This window comes from Trachypithecus francoisi, unplaced genomic scaffold (genome assembly GCF_009764315.1).
Source record: "Trachypithecus francoisi isolate TF-2019V2 unplaced genomic scaffold, Tfra_2.0 Lachesis_group0, whole genome shotgun sequence".
Taxonomy (NCBI): Eukaryota; Metazoa; Chordata; class Mammalia; order Primates; family Cercopithecidae; genus Trachypithecus; species Trachypithecus francoisi.
The window spans coordinates 4,975,776-4,992,056 of NW_022681453.1; the positions used below are offsets into that span (position 1 = coordinate 4,975,776).

General features: G+C 39.5%; 1 protein-coding gene across 5 annotated transcripts in view; it reads right to left on the bottom strand.

The window, feature by feature from the left end:
• MLF1 (myeloid leukemia factor 1) overlaps positions 1–15,844 on the bottom strand; it is a 37,333-nt gene extending 21,489 nt beyond the window's left edge. The window contains exons 1-2 of one of the 5 annotated variants that reach the window (XM_033203174.1): positions 15,632–15,763; positions 8,724–8,877 (exon numbers count right to left, since the gene is read on the bottom strand). Coding sequence is in view for 3 of the 5 variants with exons in the window: in XM_033203171.1 (XP_033059062.1) it covers positions 15,632–15,678 (47 nt within the window). In the remaining 2 variants the exon portion in view is untranslated. Of the gene's footprint in view, positions 1–4,075; positions 4,347–8,723; positions 8,878–15,631 lie in introns of those variants that run through there. The other 4 variants (XM_033203171.1, XM_033203157.1, XM_033203179.1 and 1 more) reach the window with 4 other exon arrangements.
• Positions 15,845–16,281: the final 437 nt, after the last annotated feature.

Genomic DNA, 16,281 nt, shown 5'->3' on the forward strand with positions numbered 1-16,281 from the left:
AGCCTCCCTAGTAGCTGGGATTACAGGCATCTGCCACCACGCCATACAAATTTTCTTTGTATTTTTAGTAGAGATGGGTTTTACTATGTTGGCCTGGCTGGTCTCTAACTCTTGACCTCAGGCAATCCACCCACCTCAGCATCCCAAAGTGTTGGGATTACAGGCATGAGCCACCACGCCTGGCTTAAATTGCTCTTTTCAATCTGAGTTCCAAAACAGTTCAGTCTTTCATTAATTCTAGAAATTGTTCTTAAATTACTTCCTTGGGTATTTACTATTACCTTGTTTCTATCTGTTCACCTTCCTTGTCAAACTTTTCTTAAAGCATATTTTTCTCATCCTCTGTGATTCTGTGTTGAATGTTGGAAGAAATACCTTGGCTCAATTTCCAAGCTTATTAATTTACTCATTGCTTGTGAACATTCTGCTTAACTCATTTTCTAAACAAATTTAATTTTCTGTATCTCTGGTTCTTCGTTAAATGGCTGCACTACCGACATCTCTCAAGATAATATCCTCTCCCAACTCTGAAGGTATGTCCTTAATTTTTGTGTTGTTATAGAGGAATACCTGAGGCTGCATAATTTACAAAGAAAAGAGGTTTATTTGGGTCATGGTTCTGAAGACTGACAAGAAGCATGGAACCAGCATCATCTTCTGATGAGAGCTTCAGGATGCTTCCACTTATGGAGGAAGGTGAAGGGGAGCCAGTATGTGCAGAGATCCCACGGTAAGAGTGGAAGCAAGAGAGGGGTGGACAGGTGAAAGGCTCTTTTTAACAACCAGCTCTCTGGGGAAGCAATAAAGCGAGAACTCACTCACCACCTCACCCTACCCCCCAGGGAGGGCATTAATCTATTAATGAAGGATCCACCCTCCCATGACCCAAACACCTCTCATTAGCTCCCACTACCAACATTAGGGATCAGATTCCAACATGACATTTTGAGGGTCAAATATCTGAGCTACAGCAAGATCTTTTCTTTTTTCTTTTCTTTTTTTTTTTTTTGAAGCAGAGTCTTGCTCTGTCACCCAGGATGGAAAGCAGTAGCATGATCTCGACTCACTGTAACCTTAAACACCCAGGCTCAAGTGATCCTCCCACCTCAGCCTTCTGAGTAGCTGAAACTACAGATGTGCATGACTGTGCCTGGCTAATTTTTGTATTTTCTGTAGAGATGGGTACCACTATGTTGCTCAGGCTGGTCTTGAACTCCTGGGCTCAAGCAATTCACCCATCTTGGCCTCCCAAGGAGCTGGGATTACAGGTGTGAGCCACCACACCTGGCAAGATATTTCTCATATATTCACATATTTAACATTTTCAAGGTTGTTCTTTCCTTCTTTAGTGTACAAATTGCTATCTAATTTCCCTTCAGTGAAGAACAACTTTAACATTTCTTGTTCTGTAGAGATGATTGCAATAATTTCTCTGCAAGAAATATTTCTTTTACCTGAAAATATTTTATTTCATTCATAATTCTTAAAGGAAATTTTCACAAGATAAACCTAGGTTGGCAGTTTTTTTTTTTTTTTTCTTTCTGCAGATGTTATTGCTTTATCTACTGGCCTCTTGCTTTTGGTGATAAATCAAAGGTAATTCAAATGTTTTCCTCTTGTATCCAGTCAATGTATCATTTTATCTGACTGTTTTCAAGATTGTTCTTTTTATCATTTGCTTTCAGAGGTTTGACTATGATGAACTTAAGCATGGTTTTCTTCATATTTACTCAGCTTAGGTTTACTTACACCTTCTTAATTCTTGAGAGTTTTATCTTTTACCATATTGGGTAATTTCCATTATTATTTTTCAACTAATTTTACGCCATTTCTCTCCCTCTTCTCCAATTACACCAAACATTAGACATTTCAATATTTTCATATAGATTTCTAAAGGGTTTTCCCCCCAATTATTTTCTGGTTTTCAGATTAACTTTCATTTATCTATCTTCAATTTTAATGACTCACCTGTCATCTCCATTTTGCTGTTAAGCCTATCCAGTGAATTTTCTCTTTCAAATATTGTATTATTCTAGACCAAGCTTGTCTAATCTGTGGCCTGTGGGTCACATGCAGCCCAGGACAGCTTTGAATGCAGCCCAAGCCAAATTCATAAACTTTCTTAAAACTTTATGAGATTTTGTTTTTCAGCTCATTAGCTATCATTAGTATTAGTGTATTTTATGTGTGGCCCAAGACAGTTCTTCCAATGTGGTCCAGAGAAGCCAAAAGATTGGACATTCCTGTTAGACTTTCTATGGGTGGAGGGGTATATACCTAAAAAAGTATACATAAACACACACACACACACTTTCTCTTTCTCTATGGAGATTCAATATCCTTTCCTTCCTTGCAAGCATATTTTCCTTCACTGGGCAAAATTGTAACGACTGCTTTAAAATTCTTGTCTTTTAATTCTAATATATGGGTCTTTTCAGGATAAGTGTCTTATTTTTTTATCTAGAGAATGGGTGACATCTTCCTGTTAAGTAATTTTGGGTTGTATCCATACATTGTGGATATTATGTTGTATAGGGCCTGGATTTTGATATATTCCTCCAGAGTGTTTTTTAAAGTAGGTAATTAATCTGGTTGTCCTTAAAGGTCAACTTCTGTCTCTCGTGTGGTAGCTCAAATCTCCATTTAGTTCATTTATCCTTATTAGCTGAACTGCTCTGAGTCTGTCTTATGTGTATGTGGTTAAGCCTTAGATAGAGATTTGTACAGAATTTATTCACAGTATTTGGTGCTCACTGTTCTCTGGCTTTCTCCTTTTGGGGACTCCTCTCCCTCCCTTTCAAGCGACTGTGGTTGTACTGAACTCTGTCTTTGGTTGTTAGGTCAAAAAGACTTTAAAGGTCTTCAAACAGTTCTAGTCACTCTACACGTAAGAGATGGGGCCTGCCTTTAGGCTAGACTTGTCTTTCCTTTTGTTCAACTGTTGAGACCTCTCCAGCAAGTATCTGCTTTTTGGTCATTCTCTAATGTCTTCTCCAGTAAGTTGTTTTTGTATTTCATCCTGGGCTTATAAAGTTAACTGCAAGACAGCTGGTCCAGTTGGAGCTCTGTTGGTCACAGCGAAATGAAAAGTCTCCTCAAGATTTTAATTACACTGTTTTCTATAATCTTCTGTTTCATTAACTTTGATTCCTTAAGTGTTGGTTCTTCTGTTTGGTTAGCATAGCTTCTGTCTTTCATGGTGTCAGTTTTTATAAAATGTTTGAAATAATATATTTAGAATAAAATAAATTAATGAATGTCAGGAAATGAATAAAAGTAAAGCTACTTCCATAGATATGAATTGGGGGGAGTAGCTGTATGTGTACTTGGTCCTACAGTTTGGTTTAGTATCTGAGACTTCCATTTTCCATCTCTGTCTCTCAGACCTTGTATTGCCCTTTTATTTGTTGTTGTTGTTGTTTTTTTTTAAGTAGCTTTCCTGCTTTTACATGCTTCCCAAACTCTTACATTATAAGGGCAAATAGACTTACATCTTTTTTCTACCAAATTAGCTTCTCTAGCTAATTTTCTTGTTCTTCCCTTTGTTTCTTTCCCTTTTATTTCTTTTTTAAACAACATTTATTGTCTCACAGTTCTGGAGGCTGGAAGTCTGAGATCAAAGTGTCAGCAGAGTTGGTTTCTCTTGAGGCTTCTTCTCTCCTTGACCTGCAGATGGTGACCATCTCCGTGTGTCCTCACATTATCCTTTCTGTTGGTTCCTTTATTTCTCAGATTCCCTGCAGCAAAATAGCACCTGGGGGCAATAATCTATTATCCAAAAGGGAAGTGAGGGGAAGAGTGGAGTGACTACAAATTAGTTCTTCCCCTGTCATATACAGCCATTTTCAACTACTGCTTTAAACTAGCAACACAAAGGAGAAAAGAACATTTTGCTGCCGGAAATTACTGAGCAGACTTAAGGCCAGAAGGGAGATACAATTGGGGGAAAGGGAAGAAGAATGTAAGAGGTCGATTGGCACTCAATCCATTAAAGTGTGTGTGCCTATTATTATTTGAACAAACTGTTCTCTATTAGATCCATTAGGAATAAGAAAAATAAACGTGTTCATTTTACCTTAAGTTATTCTCTGATGCTCTTGCTTTCTTTATGTACATCAGTTTCTGACTCGTATGATTTTCCTTCTCTGAAGAACTTCTTTTAACATTTCTTGCAAGGTAGGTCTACTGTCAACAAATTCACCAAATTTTTGTTTGTCTGAGAAAGTCTATTTCTTCTTGACTTTTAAAGGATAATTTTGCAGGGTACAGAATTCTAGGTTAGTGGGTTTTTTTTTTCCCCCTCTCAACACTTTATATATTTCATGCCATTCTCTTCTTGCTTGCATGGTTTCTGCAGAGAAGTCAGACATAATTATTTTCTTTGTTCTTCTACAGGTTTTTCCAATCCCCCCCGCCCAGCTTCTTTCAAGATTTCTTCTTTAATTTTGATTTTCTACAGTTTAAATATGACATGCCTAGGCTTAGTTGTTTTTTGTTTGTTTGTTTTGCATTTATTCTGCTTGGTGTTCTCTAAACTTCTGAGATCTGTGGTTTGGTGTACGATATTAATTTGGCGCTAATTCTTAGTCTTCGTTTCTTCAGATATTGCTCCTATTCCTTTGTACTCCGGTACTCCCATTACACCTGTTACACCTTTCGTAGTTGACTTACAGTTCTTGGATATTGTGGGGTTTTTTTTCAGTCTTTTTTTCTCTCTGATTTTCAGTTTTGGAGGTTTCTACTGTCATATGCCCAAGCTCAGAGATTCTCTCCTAAGCTGTTCATAGTCCACTGATAAGCCCATAAAAGGAATCCTTCATTTCTTTTACCCTTTTTTTTTTGGACACAGAGTCTCCCTCTGTTGCCCAGGCTGGAGTGCAATGGCACGATCTCGGCTCACTGCAACCTCTGCCTCCTGGATTCAAGCGATTCTCCTGCCTCAGCCTCCCGAGTAGCTGGGATTACAGGCATGCACCACCACACCTGGCTAATTTTTGTATTTTTAGTAGAGACAGGATTTTGCCATGTTGACTAGGCTGGTCTTGAACTCCTGAACTCAGGTGATCCATCTGCCTTGGCCTCCCAAAGTGTTGGGATTACAGCCGAGAGCCACCACACGCTGCACTTCTGTTACACTGTTTTTAGTCTCTAGCATTTTATTTTATTTTTACAATTTCCATTTCTCTGCTTATATCTGTTCTGGCATGTTGTCTGCTTTTCCCATTAAAGCCCTTAGCACATTAATCATAGTTTAAAAACATTCCTGGTCTGATAATTCCAATATTCCTTGCTAGAAATATGGTTTGGATACTTGTTCAGTTTCTTCAAACTGTTTTTTTTTGCCTTTTAATATGCCTCGTAATTTTTTGTTGGAAGTAGTACATATTTACTGGGTAAAGGGAACTGCAGTAAATAGACCTTCAGTAACGTAGTGATAAGGTGCTGGGGGAGGCAAAGTATTCTGTAGGCATAAGATTAACTCACAGTCTTTTGCTTAGCCTGACCTTGGGTGGTAAACCTCAGCAGTGTGCCTTAGTCCTCCTCCAGTGTGATCAGATGGCTGGAGGAGCTGGAGTTGGGTATTTCCCTTCCCCCAGGTAGACTGGGCTTCGGTAAAAAAGTTTCTCTTGACCGCAGGACTTGCTAAGAAAAATAGAATGCTCTGGCATATTTAATGGTTACTTTCCATCCCCCTCTGTTCTGCTGGAAGCATGAGAAGATTTTCTCCAATATTCACTGTGAGAACGTGGTAGAGCTCCTGTAGGTAAAACTCACAAAATTATGGGGGACCATGGAGTTTTTAACTCTGACACTTGTCCACTCTGAGTCTCCAGTAATTTGTCAACTACAGGTCAGGTTTTCCTACTACCCTCGCACTGGTTCATGAGGAGGTTTCTGTACCAGTTAAGTTGTGATTCTCTGGATCTGCCTATCTCCAATTATGGGGGCAGAGATTTGCCCTGTGACTTCATTTCTCTGCTAGATACAAGAAAAGTTGTTGTTTTCTCAGGTTGTTCAGTTTTTAATTTGTTACTAGCATGAAGTGGTAACCTTAAGCTTCTTACATTGAATATTATTATTATTTTGAGACAGAGTTTCATTCTGTCAGCTGGAGTGCAGTGGCATGTTCATGGCTCACTGCAGCCTTGACCTCCTAAGCTCAATCGATCCTCCCACTTCAGCCTCCTTAGCTGGGACTACAGGCATGCACAGCCATTCCTGGAAATTTTTTTTTTTTTTTTGTAGAGACAGGATTTTGACATGTTGCTCACGTTGGTCTTGAACTCCTGGGCTGAAGCAATCTGCCCGTTTCAGCCTCACAAAGTGCTGGGATTATAGATGTGAGCAACCATGCCCAGCCACATACTCTTGTAGGATTTTTAATATGAATTTTTGTCTTGAGGGGCAAAGGAAATTTAAGACTATCATTCCTAGATTTCCTACCTGTTAAAAGTTTGAGAATCACTATTCTAGCAGAATTATATGCAATGAGCACTATGAAGAAGTTGTGACAATTTATAAATTAATTTTGATTTATAATCTCAGTGTGTACAGATCAATAGTACACACTGAGCAGCTCATGTTTTAACACACTAGAAGGCAGAAAGGGAGCTGTTATGTGTTTTCCAAAATCAAATCATGAAGAACAAAAGTTACTTGAAAATTAAGAATTCAAAATTTGGTGTATGTATCACTTTACTTTTTTTTCCCACCTCACAAAATCTTTTCTTTTTCCTTTTTTTTTTTTTTTTTTTAAGTTCCAAGGTACATATGCAGGATGTGCAGATTTGTTACATACGTGAACATGTGCCACGGTGGTTTGCTACACCTATCAACCCATCATCTAGGTATTAAGTCCAGTATGCATTAGCCATTTTTCCTAATGCTCTCCCTCCCTCTTCCCCACTCTACTTTCTATTTGAAGGTACAGAGTTTCAAGTAGTTCTAAGATGCATAAATGAGTTACCTATGGAACATTTTCTAACTCCTACCTCAAAAAAACAGATTATTCTAAAGTATTTGTTACACCTTTACAGTATGTTTGAAATATTTCATAATAAATATAACTGCATGAGGTTAAAGGATTTCATGCCATCTGATGTTTTAAAATAGGCATTTCAAAAGGAGGTCCTTTTGCTTAGAGCTCCAAACTCACTGGACATTTACAGCTTAGAGTATGGTTAAAGTATGGAGACTAAAATGCTTGTTTCCATTAATACACACTTACTTAAGAAAACCAGTCAACTTTTCCTTTAGATATGTGGATGTGATTTGACTACAATGAAGAAAAGTATTTCAAGAAATACTAAATTTGTTCTTTGAATAAGGAAGTGCTAAACAGCTATTACTTTTCTACAGAAACAAAACTTAGTAAATCAGTTTTTCTCATTGCATTATAATTGGGCTAAAAATTAATCAACTAAACATGGCTCATTTAAAATTTGCCCAGGTTTTTCTTTCTTTATATAGAGGTAGGGGAATATTTAAATGTTTATTTGAATATGCATATGTTCAGCAAATGCTAAAAATTTTATTTTTTTGAGTGACATGAACAAAAGACTGCCTGTTGGAAGATGCATTAAACAAAAGTGAGCCTATAGTTTGGTGTTTGCACCTGTCTGAACCATTCAGGAATAAATCTGGCTGAAACTTCTAGTGAATTTAATTCATGTCTACCCAGAACAGCAGCTGCTTGGAGATATGGCTTTAATGTTTCTTTTGTCCAAGTTTGAATTCACTTTGATCAAAGCTAAAAAAATCTCTATGGTAGCACAGAGTTGTTTTAACATTTTTAAAATTAACCTAGGCTTTTCTTCTCAAATGAAAAATTTTAGCCCATTCATAATGTTCTCTTTTGAAAATAAACATTTCATTCTTCTAGGAATATAAATTGGAAATAGGTTTTAAAAAGCCCATACTATACAAGCTAGTCATTTCTTGTACACAAAAGAGTCTAAGGTAATAATTTGAAAATGTTGTTAAACATTTATGTGAGAAATATGCTTTGTATGTTCATAGGATGCAATATTTTGCAGACTCTAAAGTCACGCTTTAGTGAATATCTAAAGACTAGGAAAACGTTCATGGTATATGTTGCAGAAAAGCACTGAATACTTAACCATAAAGTGTGGTCGAAATTTTGGAAAATAAAAATCCACATGTGGACATTTGAAACAAAATACATCAAAATAATGAGTTGTATTATTTCTGCTACCAAACTTTCTATACTTTGCAGATTTTCCATGAGGATGTATTTTCATTTAGGTCAAGAAAAATGTACTTTTACTTACTATGATAATGACTATACACTACCTCTTTTAGAATTGCTGACACAAACCACAGCCAAACTGAATAAACTTTGGTCTCAAACATACTTTTTCTATTCTATATTATTTACCTGCAGCATATATCACGAGCTAGCAAAAATAAATTGTTGCCTACTTCCCCTTCAAAAGCGTTTATGTCTTAACTCTTAGATTGATTCCAGGTCACTTGGGAATGATTTCAACGTAGTGTATGTACGTACGTACGTGTGTTTAAGGGCTGGTAATGTCTCCCTTTAGAACAATGTTTTTAAAACTCTCTCTCTCTCTCTCTCTCTATCACACACACACACACACACACACCACACACACACACACACACTTATTCTGCCTAAGTTACACTTCTCTTTCATCTATGTAAGAATAAAGATACTTGTGCTTCTAAGTAAATAGCATTACCTATGACATAAGGTTCTCAGATAACTGACATGGCAGGCTCATTCATTAAGGGAAATTCCTCCCTTCCACTATACATGGTAGTGGCAAAAGCTTAGCCAGCAGATGGTTATGTTTCTCTTGATCGTAAAGAAATGTTCCCTAGTTTCAATGAGGTCTACAAGGAAAATAGAACAGAAGATCCAAGTTTTGATACTAGAAATAATGCATGTAACATTTAAAGAAGGCTCTTGAGGGTAGGGGCCAAGACATCTAAAATTTTAAACGAGAACCCACAGGGTTGGGCCTATAGTAGAAACTGAAGAAATACTTAAAGAATGAATTACATTTCTATTAAGCAATTCTATTTTTCCATTGTCTTGAAGTTCAAAGTGTTGGTGTGGCAGAAGCCTTTGATATCAAAAGAATTGTGGAAATGATTATGCTCCCCTGATATTTTATAAATATTTCACTCCTTTTTCGTGGATATTTACAATATTAATTGGCACAAGTAGGCATTATCTTCTGGGTACATGCTACTGTATGGCATTTTTGACCAAGCAACCATGTCCTAGTCATGTTGTGTTCCCTGGCTCCTAATTCAGTGGTGTTTACCTCATGAACCAAAGAATGCCCCAAATGAATAGTATACCTTAGTAATCCTTTCAACTCAAGGCTTACAGTGTCATTCTTTCAAATATGATCTTATAATTTGCAAAGTTCATTTATAAGAAATTTATATATCAAAATATTCCTAAGAACAATTATAGTAGGTAATTTCACAGTAGGTATTCAGGGTCTTAGAATAAAGTGGGACCTTGAGAAATCAGTAACTTAAATTTTAGCTGAGTATTCTCAAGCTACTTTTATTAACAATATGTTTAGAATGAGAGGTATACGTGGGAGAATATTAACTAGTCAAGTTGTGACAATTTGGCAAAGACTCTACCTCAGACTGTATGTCTGAAACAAATATTTAAGTATTTAAGTAGTAACCTTGAATACTGTTTCCAAAAGCTTAACAAGGTGGTTTTATTTCCTACAATGAGAATGTTTTCCATCAATAAAAGAGTTAATCCACATCTTGTACATAGAATACATTTACTTTGAACTCCACCAGTGGATAGGACAAAGCAATGTCCTTTAATAAATCCAACTACTTCCAAGTATAAAATAAATACAAATTTGTAAAAATTTTTAAAATTGAGATTATACATATAAGGAGACAGAAGAAGTAACATCGTGAATACATGCAGTATTTTAACCAAATACTGGTCATCAGATATATGATGCTCATATGGAGAGTTGAGAGGCTTAAAGAAGAGACAATAATTTATGATTAAACATTAAGGTTGGCTGGGCATGGTGGCTCATGCCTGTAATCCCAGCACTTTGGGAGGCTGAGGTGGGCGCATCACAAGATCAGGAGTTCGAGACCAGTTTGGCCAACATAGTGAAACTCCGTCTCTACTAAAAATACAAAAAATTAGCCGGGCGCGGTGGCAGGCGCCTGTAATTCCAGCTACTCGGGAAGCCAAGGCAGGAGAATCGCGTGAACCCGGGAGGCAGAGGTTGCAGTGAGCCAAGATCATGCTACTGCACTCCAGCCTAGGTGACAGTGCCAGACTCCGTCTCAAAAAAAAAAAAAAAAAAAAAGAATTAAGGTTGACAGATTTGCCAGCCTGCTTCTGAGCTTTCTATCTCCAATAGGTGGTAAGTGGTAACATAGTTTTATTTGTAGACTTGCCCAATCTGAATTACATTTTTGTAGCTCAGAAGATTCAGAGTTCCTGTTTTGTACCAAATAGAAAATTCTGGACCATACTACATATTTATAAACTTTCATACTACATAATCAATGTTTTTTAGGGTATAGAATGCCAAAACCATTTAACCTCAAAATCCTCTTGTCTATACATATTTACTTAACAATATGCATATTGTTAGCAAATACAGATGTGAGAGAAAGGTAGTATTCTTGAAAAAACTGCATGCCAGGAAGTGCTAGCTTTTAACCTTTGTGTTTTTAACCAAGTAACAGATATTGTTTAAGAAAGTATATCTGAATATACTGTGATGTAAATTTTCAATGAAATAACTTTAGCCTTGAGACATAATAAGATACCAAAGTTTAAAAATTCCAAGTATGGAACAAAACACCAAATTTTAAAATATCACTTTTAACATTTCCTTTTACTTTTCTGAAGAAACATTTAAGATGCACTGTTATAATAAGGTAAACATTGAAACTGGATATATTTGAATTCAAAACTACAGATTTTAATTACTTTTTACTTAAGTATTTTAAGCAATTAACAATTTAACCACAGCATCTTATCAGTCTCGTATTTAGTAATTCTATTTTTATATCAAAGAAGTATATATTTTTGGTCCATTTCTGAATAATTAGTAAATCAGTAGAGTTTGCTTATATTGAATAACCTTGATTGTGAACAATATAAGCAACTCTAATGGACTATTTAGAAAATGGTAATGTTCTGATTAGAAAATACCAGTATCAACAATGTTATTTGTTGAATGCAATTGATAATTACTTTCAGCAACCAACTAAATACCAGATTGACTACAAGAAAGAGAATAAAGGACACCAACTCACCATTAAACAATATTTACTCTTTTCTATGACCTGACACAATGTTAGCAACAGGGATAATATTTATATAAAAGAGAGTGAGCATGGGCTATGTGTTTCACATCTCTATGTTCCTTAGGTCTGGGGATGATTCATTAAGGAGTTTTTCACTTTTATGAATTCTTTATGTTTGACTTAAGAAATGGATACTCATTTTGTTTGGGAGTTGAGGTAAAAGGTGGGAGGGTCAAATCGATTACCTGAAATAAACATAAACTCACATTCTTTTTCTCCCTTATCCCCAAAAGTGTGTTAAATATAATTCACTGTGGAGAAAAGAAACTGTTAAGTGTGAATCAATTTTATAAAGTCAACTGTAATATGGTGATAATGAAAGATGGAAGTCTGTAAGCAGAGTTCTGGCCACTGTTTTGGATATTTAAAAGGTCTATGCAAAAGCTTTGTGATGAATAAAGGAGACTAGGCTTAAAAAAAAAGTTAACTGCAACAATTTTACCTTAAATTTGTATGATATGGCTCCCTGCATTTGAAAAAGGCTATAGATAGTGGTAACTGAAAGAGTAACTGATGGTCCTTTCCATCCTAAGCATGGAGGAAGAGTTCTTCTGTATGCTTACTATTTGTAGTCTGTTACTATTTCTGACCCTGACTCTTAAATTCATTGCCTTTGCTCAGAAAGAATCACCCAAGAGTTTAAATTACACTTCCGCTAGACATTTTTTAAAGAACATATTATACTTATTACACATTCAGTTTCATTAAGGATAGAATCCTTAACTATAACAATGAAGGATATAAAACAACTTTTGGTATAATCAAGGATATACTACAACTCAAAAATTGTCGATCATAATCTTCTTAGCTGTTACCCATTGTACGATGTCATATTTACATATGAACGACTTCAACAGCTCAGTAATCTATGGATTTGTAGTATTGTGATTCTCTGGAAAGCCAGAGCTTATATAATACAAAATAATAAAATTGTGGGTTTTACAAAATAATATTCTCTGGCTCAAATATTCTTTTTTTTTTTTTTTGAGACAGTGTTTCACTCTTGTTGCCTAGGCCGGAATGCAATGGCACGATCTTGACTCATTACAACCTCCGCCTCCTGGGTTCAAGTGATTCTCCTGCCTTAGCTTCCCAAGTAGTTGGGAGTTTGCGTCACCATGCCTGGCTAATTTTGTATTTTTTTTTCTTTTTTAGTAAAGATGGGGTTTCACCATGTTGGTCAGGCTGGTCTCAAACTTTTGACCTCAGGAGATCCACCCACCTCAGCCTCCCAAAGTGCTGGGATTACAAGTGTGAGCCATCATGCCTGGCCTCTGGCTTTCCAAAGAGAGAATCACAATAATACAAAAATTTAAACTTGTTAAAATAACACTGTCCATATCCCAACAGCTCCTAAACAAGTTAACCAAAATGGCACAATAAATTTGCCTGAGTTTCTGTATGCCTTAATAAATAATCTTCAGAAAAAAACATTATTTATTTTTCTATATTAATCATTTCATTTCCCACTGTTCATTATCTTTTTAATTATTAATGTTATTTTGCTTTAAATCAGTACTAACACATTTAAGTCAATCATTTATTTAAACAACAACATTGGCTAGGCACAGTGGTACATGCCTGTAATCCCAGCATTCTGGGAGGCTGAGGCAGGCAGATCACTTAAGCTCAAGAGTTTGAGACCAGTCTGGGTAATATGGCGAAAACTTGTCTCTACAAAAAAAATTAGCAGGGTGTGGTGTCTCCCTCCTGTGGTCCCAGCTACTTGTGAGGCTGAGGCAGAAGGATGAGCGTGGGAGGCAGAGGCTACAGTGAGCCCGCCCCTGCACTCTAGCCTGGGCAATACAGTGAGACCCTCTCTCAAACGAACGAACGAACAAACAAACACAACACACCCCCCACAGATATTGTTTGATATTGTTGGATGTGCAAAAAACTGTTATTTTAAAACCTTTTTAAAAAATGCTCTCCAAATTGCAAACCTACAAAATTTAAGGGATCAAAATAAACTAGACATGAATTCAAAATTCAAACTGGCAAAAAACACTTGGGCTAAAAAGTATTACAAATTTCCCCCCTTAGGGATACAACTAGAATATGTCAATATGTTTGTAACAATGGCCAAAGTTATAATTAAGAAAAAAAAAACAAAAACCCACTACTCAAAAAAAAATCATAGTGAAACTAATTTCTGGATGCCTTCTTCCTAGGGCATCATATTAATTCACTGGGAACCTTCATAAGGCAATGAATGGCACTTGCTTACCTGAGGTGTTAAACACACACCCGCCCCCCCGCGCCCCCCACTATCAGCTCCCTGTACTATTTTTAGTTTTGACAGAAAGAGGAGTCCCTTCACAAACAAGGTTAGCTCTGTAACAAAGCGAGCAAAGAAAACAGTGCACTTGGCAACGTCCAACAACTTCGAAGAGAGAGCACAAGTCTCCAACTTTGTTGTGCTCTCATAGGCACATTCCCCACTCACATGGAAAATGCTGTTTTAAAAACTTCCCCTTTTCAATGAACTGTCATGCTATAAAATATTACCTGCTCCTATTTGCAATTTTAAGGGGAGCTATAAAATATTCCCTGATCCCATTTGAAATTATGTGAACATAATTCTCACCATAAGTTTCACCGAGATGGCAGCTGTCACCTGCAAAGCCCTTGCAGGGGCAAAGGCCAACTCTGCACATAGGAAGCCATGGCGGACACCCAAAGTCCGGCCAAGTGGAGAGCAGCAGGCTCCTCGGGAGTGTGAGGGAGGGAGGCTACTAGGACTTCTTTCCACCTCTTGCTCCCAAATCCTCCTCCCTGCATCTGGGGCCCTCAACTCTCTGTCTACCTCATGTCTTCAACCCTCCTCCCCTCGACCTCACGCCCCCAAACCCTCCTCGCATTGCACGCCATCAACTCTCCTCTGTCCACCTCACACCCTCAACCCTCCTACCCCCACACCTCATGCCCCCAAACCCTCCTTCCTCTGCCTCACGCCCCCCAACCCTCCTCCCACTACCTCTCTCTCTCACCCTCAACCTTCTCCCCCCTACCTCACGCTCTCAATCCTCCTCCCACATCACGCTCTCAAAACCTCCCCACCAACTCACGCCCTCAACCCTCCTCCCCAACCCTCTTCCCACATCTCACACCCCCAAATCCTCCTCAGCCCCTAAATCCTCCTTGTCCACCTCACACCCTCAACCCTCCTACACCCTCCTCACACTCCCAAACCAGCCCCAACCAACTCATGCCCTTAACCCTCCTCCCTGCACTTCAAGCTCTCAACCCTCCCCCGCACCTCGTGCTCCCAAACCCTCCCCCACCTCACACCCTCAACCCTCCTCCCCCTACCTCACGCCTTCAACTCTCTCCCTCACCTCATGCTCCCAAACCGTCTCCCCACCTGACGCCCTCAACCCTCCTCCCCCCACCTCGCGCTCCAAAACCCTCCTCCCCCGACCTCATGCCCTCAACCCTCCCCCACACCTCATGCTCCCAAATCCTCCTCCCACCTCACACCTCAACCCTCCTCCCCCTACCTCATGCCTTCAACTATCCCCCATACCTCAGGCCCCAAACCCTTCCCCCACCTCACGACCCAAATCCTCCTTCGTCCATCTCACGCCCTCAACCCTCCCCTCTCCACCTTACTCCCCCAAACCCTCCTCCTCCCACCTCACACTCCCAATCCTCCTTCCCCCACCTCACGCTTTCAAACCTTCCCCAGCCTCACGCGCTAAACTCTCCTCCCCCCACCTCACGCTTTCAAACCCTTTCCCCGCCTCACACGCTAAACCCTCCTCCCCCACCTCACGCTTTCAACCCTCCTCCCCCCACCTCACGCTTTCAAACCCTTTCCCTCACCTCACGCCCTCAACCCTCCTCCCCGCACCTCATGCTCCCAAACCCTTCCCTCACCTCACACCCTCAACCCTCCTCCCACACCTCACGCCCTCAAGCTCCTCCCCCCACCTCATGCTCTCAACTCTCCTTCCCCCACCTCATTGCCTCAATTCTCCTCCCCACACCTCACGTCCCCAAACTTCCCTCTGTCCACCTCACGCGTCCAAACCCTCCTCTCTTCATCTCATGCGCCCAAATCCTTCTCTTACCTCTCTCACACACCCCTAACTCCTCCTCTCCCTTCCCTCCCAGGGCTCTATATCCTCGTCTCTTTCAAACCGCCTCCAGAGTTACCCGGAATTCTCTCTCGTCCTCTAAAACTTCCTTTTCCTTTAAAATAGGTCCCCTCAAAATTCCTTAATTCCCGCGCGACCGCGGACTCCTGGCTCCCATAACTCACGAGAAGAAGGGGTCATCCTCAAAACTGCTGCTCAGCATCCTGAACATTCTGGCTCTATCTTGGGCGGCGGCAGCCGCGGACAGATTGGAAAACCGATGTTAACTAGCCGCGGCCGCGACCAGAGCCTGCCTCCAGCACTGACGACGCCTCACTCGCTACGCAGGCGGTGCCCGCCGGGAAAGGAGGTGCGTGACGCCAAGGTGCTTTCCCATTGGACATTGCTCTGTGACGTCGCCAGGACGAGGCGGAGAGCAATGCGCGGCTGCCCTGGCAACCACAATCGACACAGTGGAGGCGAGAAGTTTGGCCTTGCGCCGGCCGGGCAGCTTTTCACCAAGGCTCCGGTGGGATGGGATAGCTTGTTCTCCGGGCTGCAGGAACCAAAACATTAGACCACCCTTTCTGTGACCTTGGGCATGCCGCCGTCAGTTCCGAGCCGCAAGTCTTTTTTTTCGGGGAAAATGAAAAGGGGTCAAGATTTGGACCAGATGACACCCAATGTCCCATTCAGCGGTCGCATTCTGTCATCCACAGGAATTAGTCCTGTATCCGAAACATTCTCTGGTAGTCAAAAGCTGTGAACAAATAATGAGAAAAAAAAATGTGCAAAACGTTTTTTAGTACAGTTAGCAAATAGTTCTTGAAGGAAA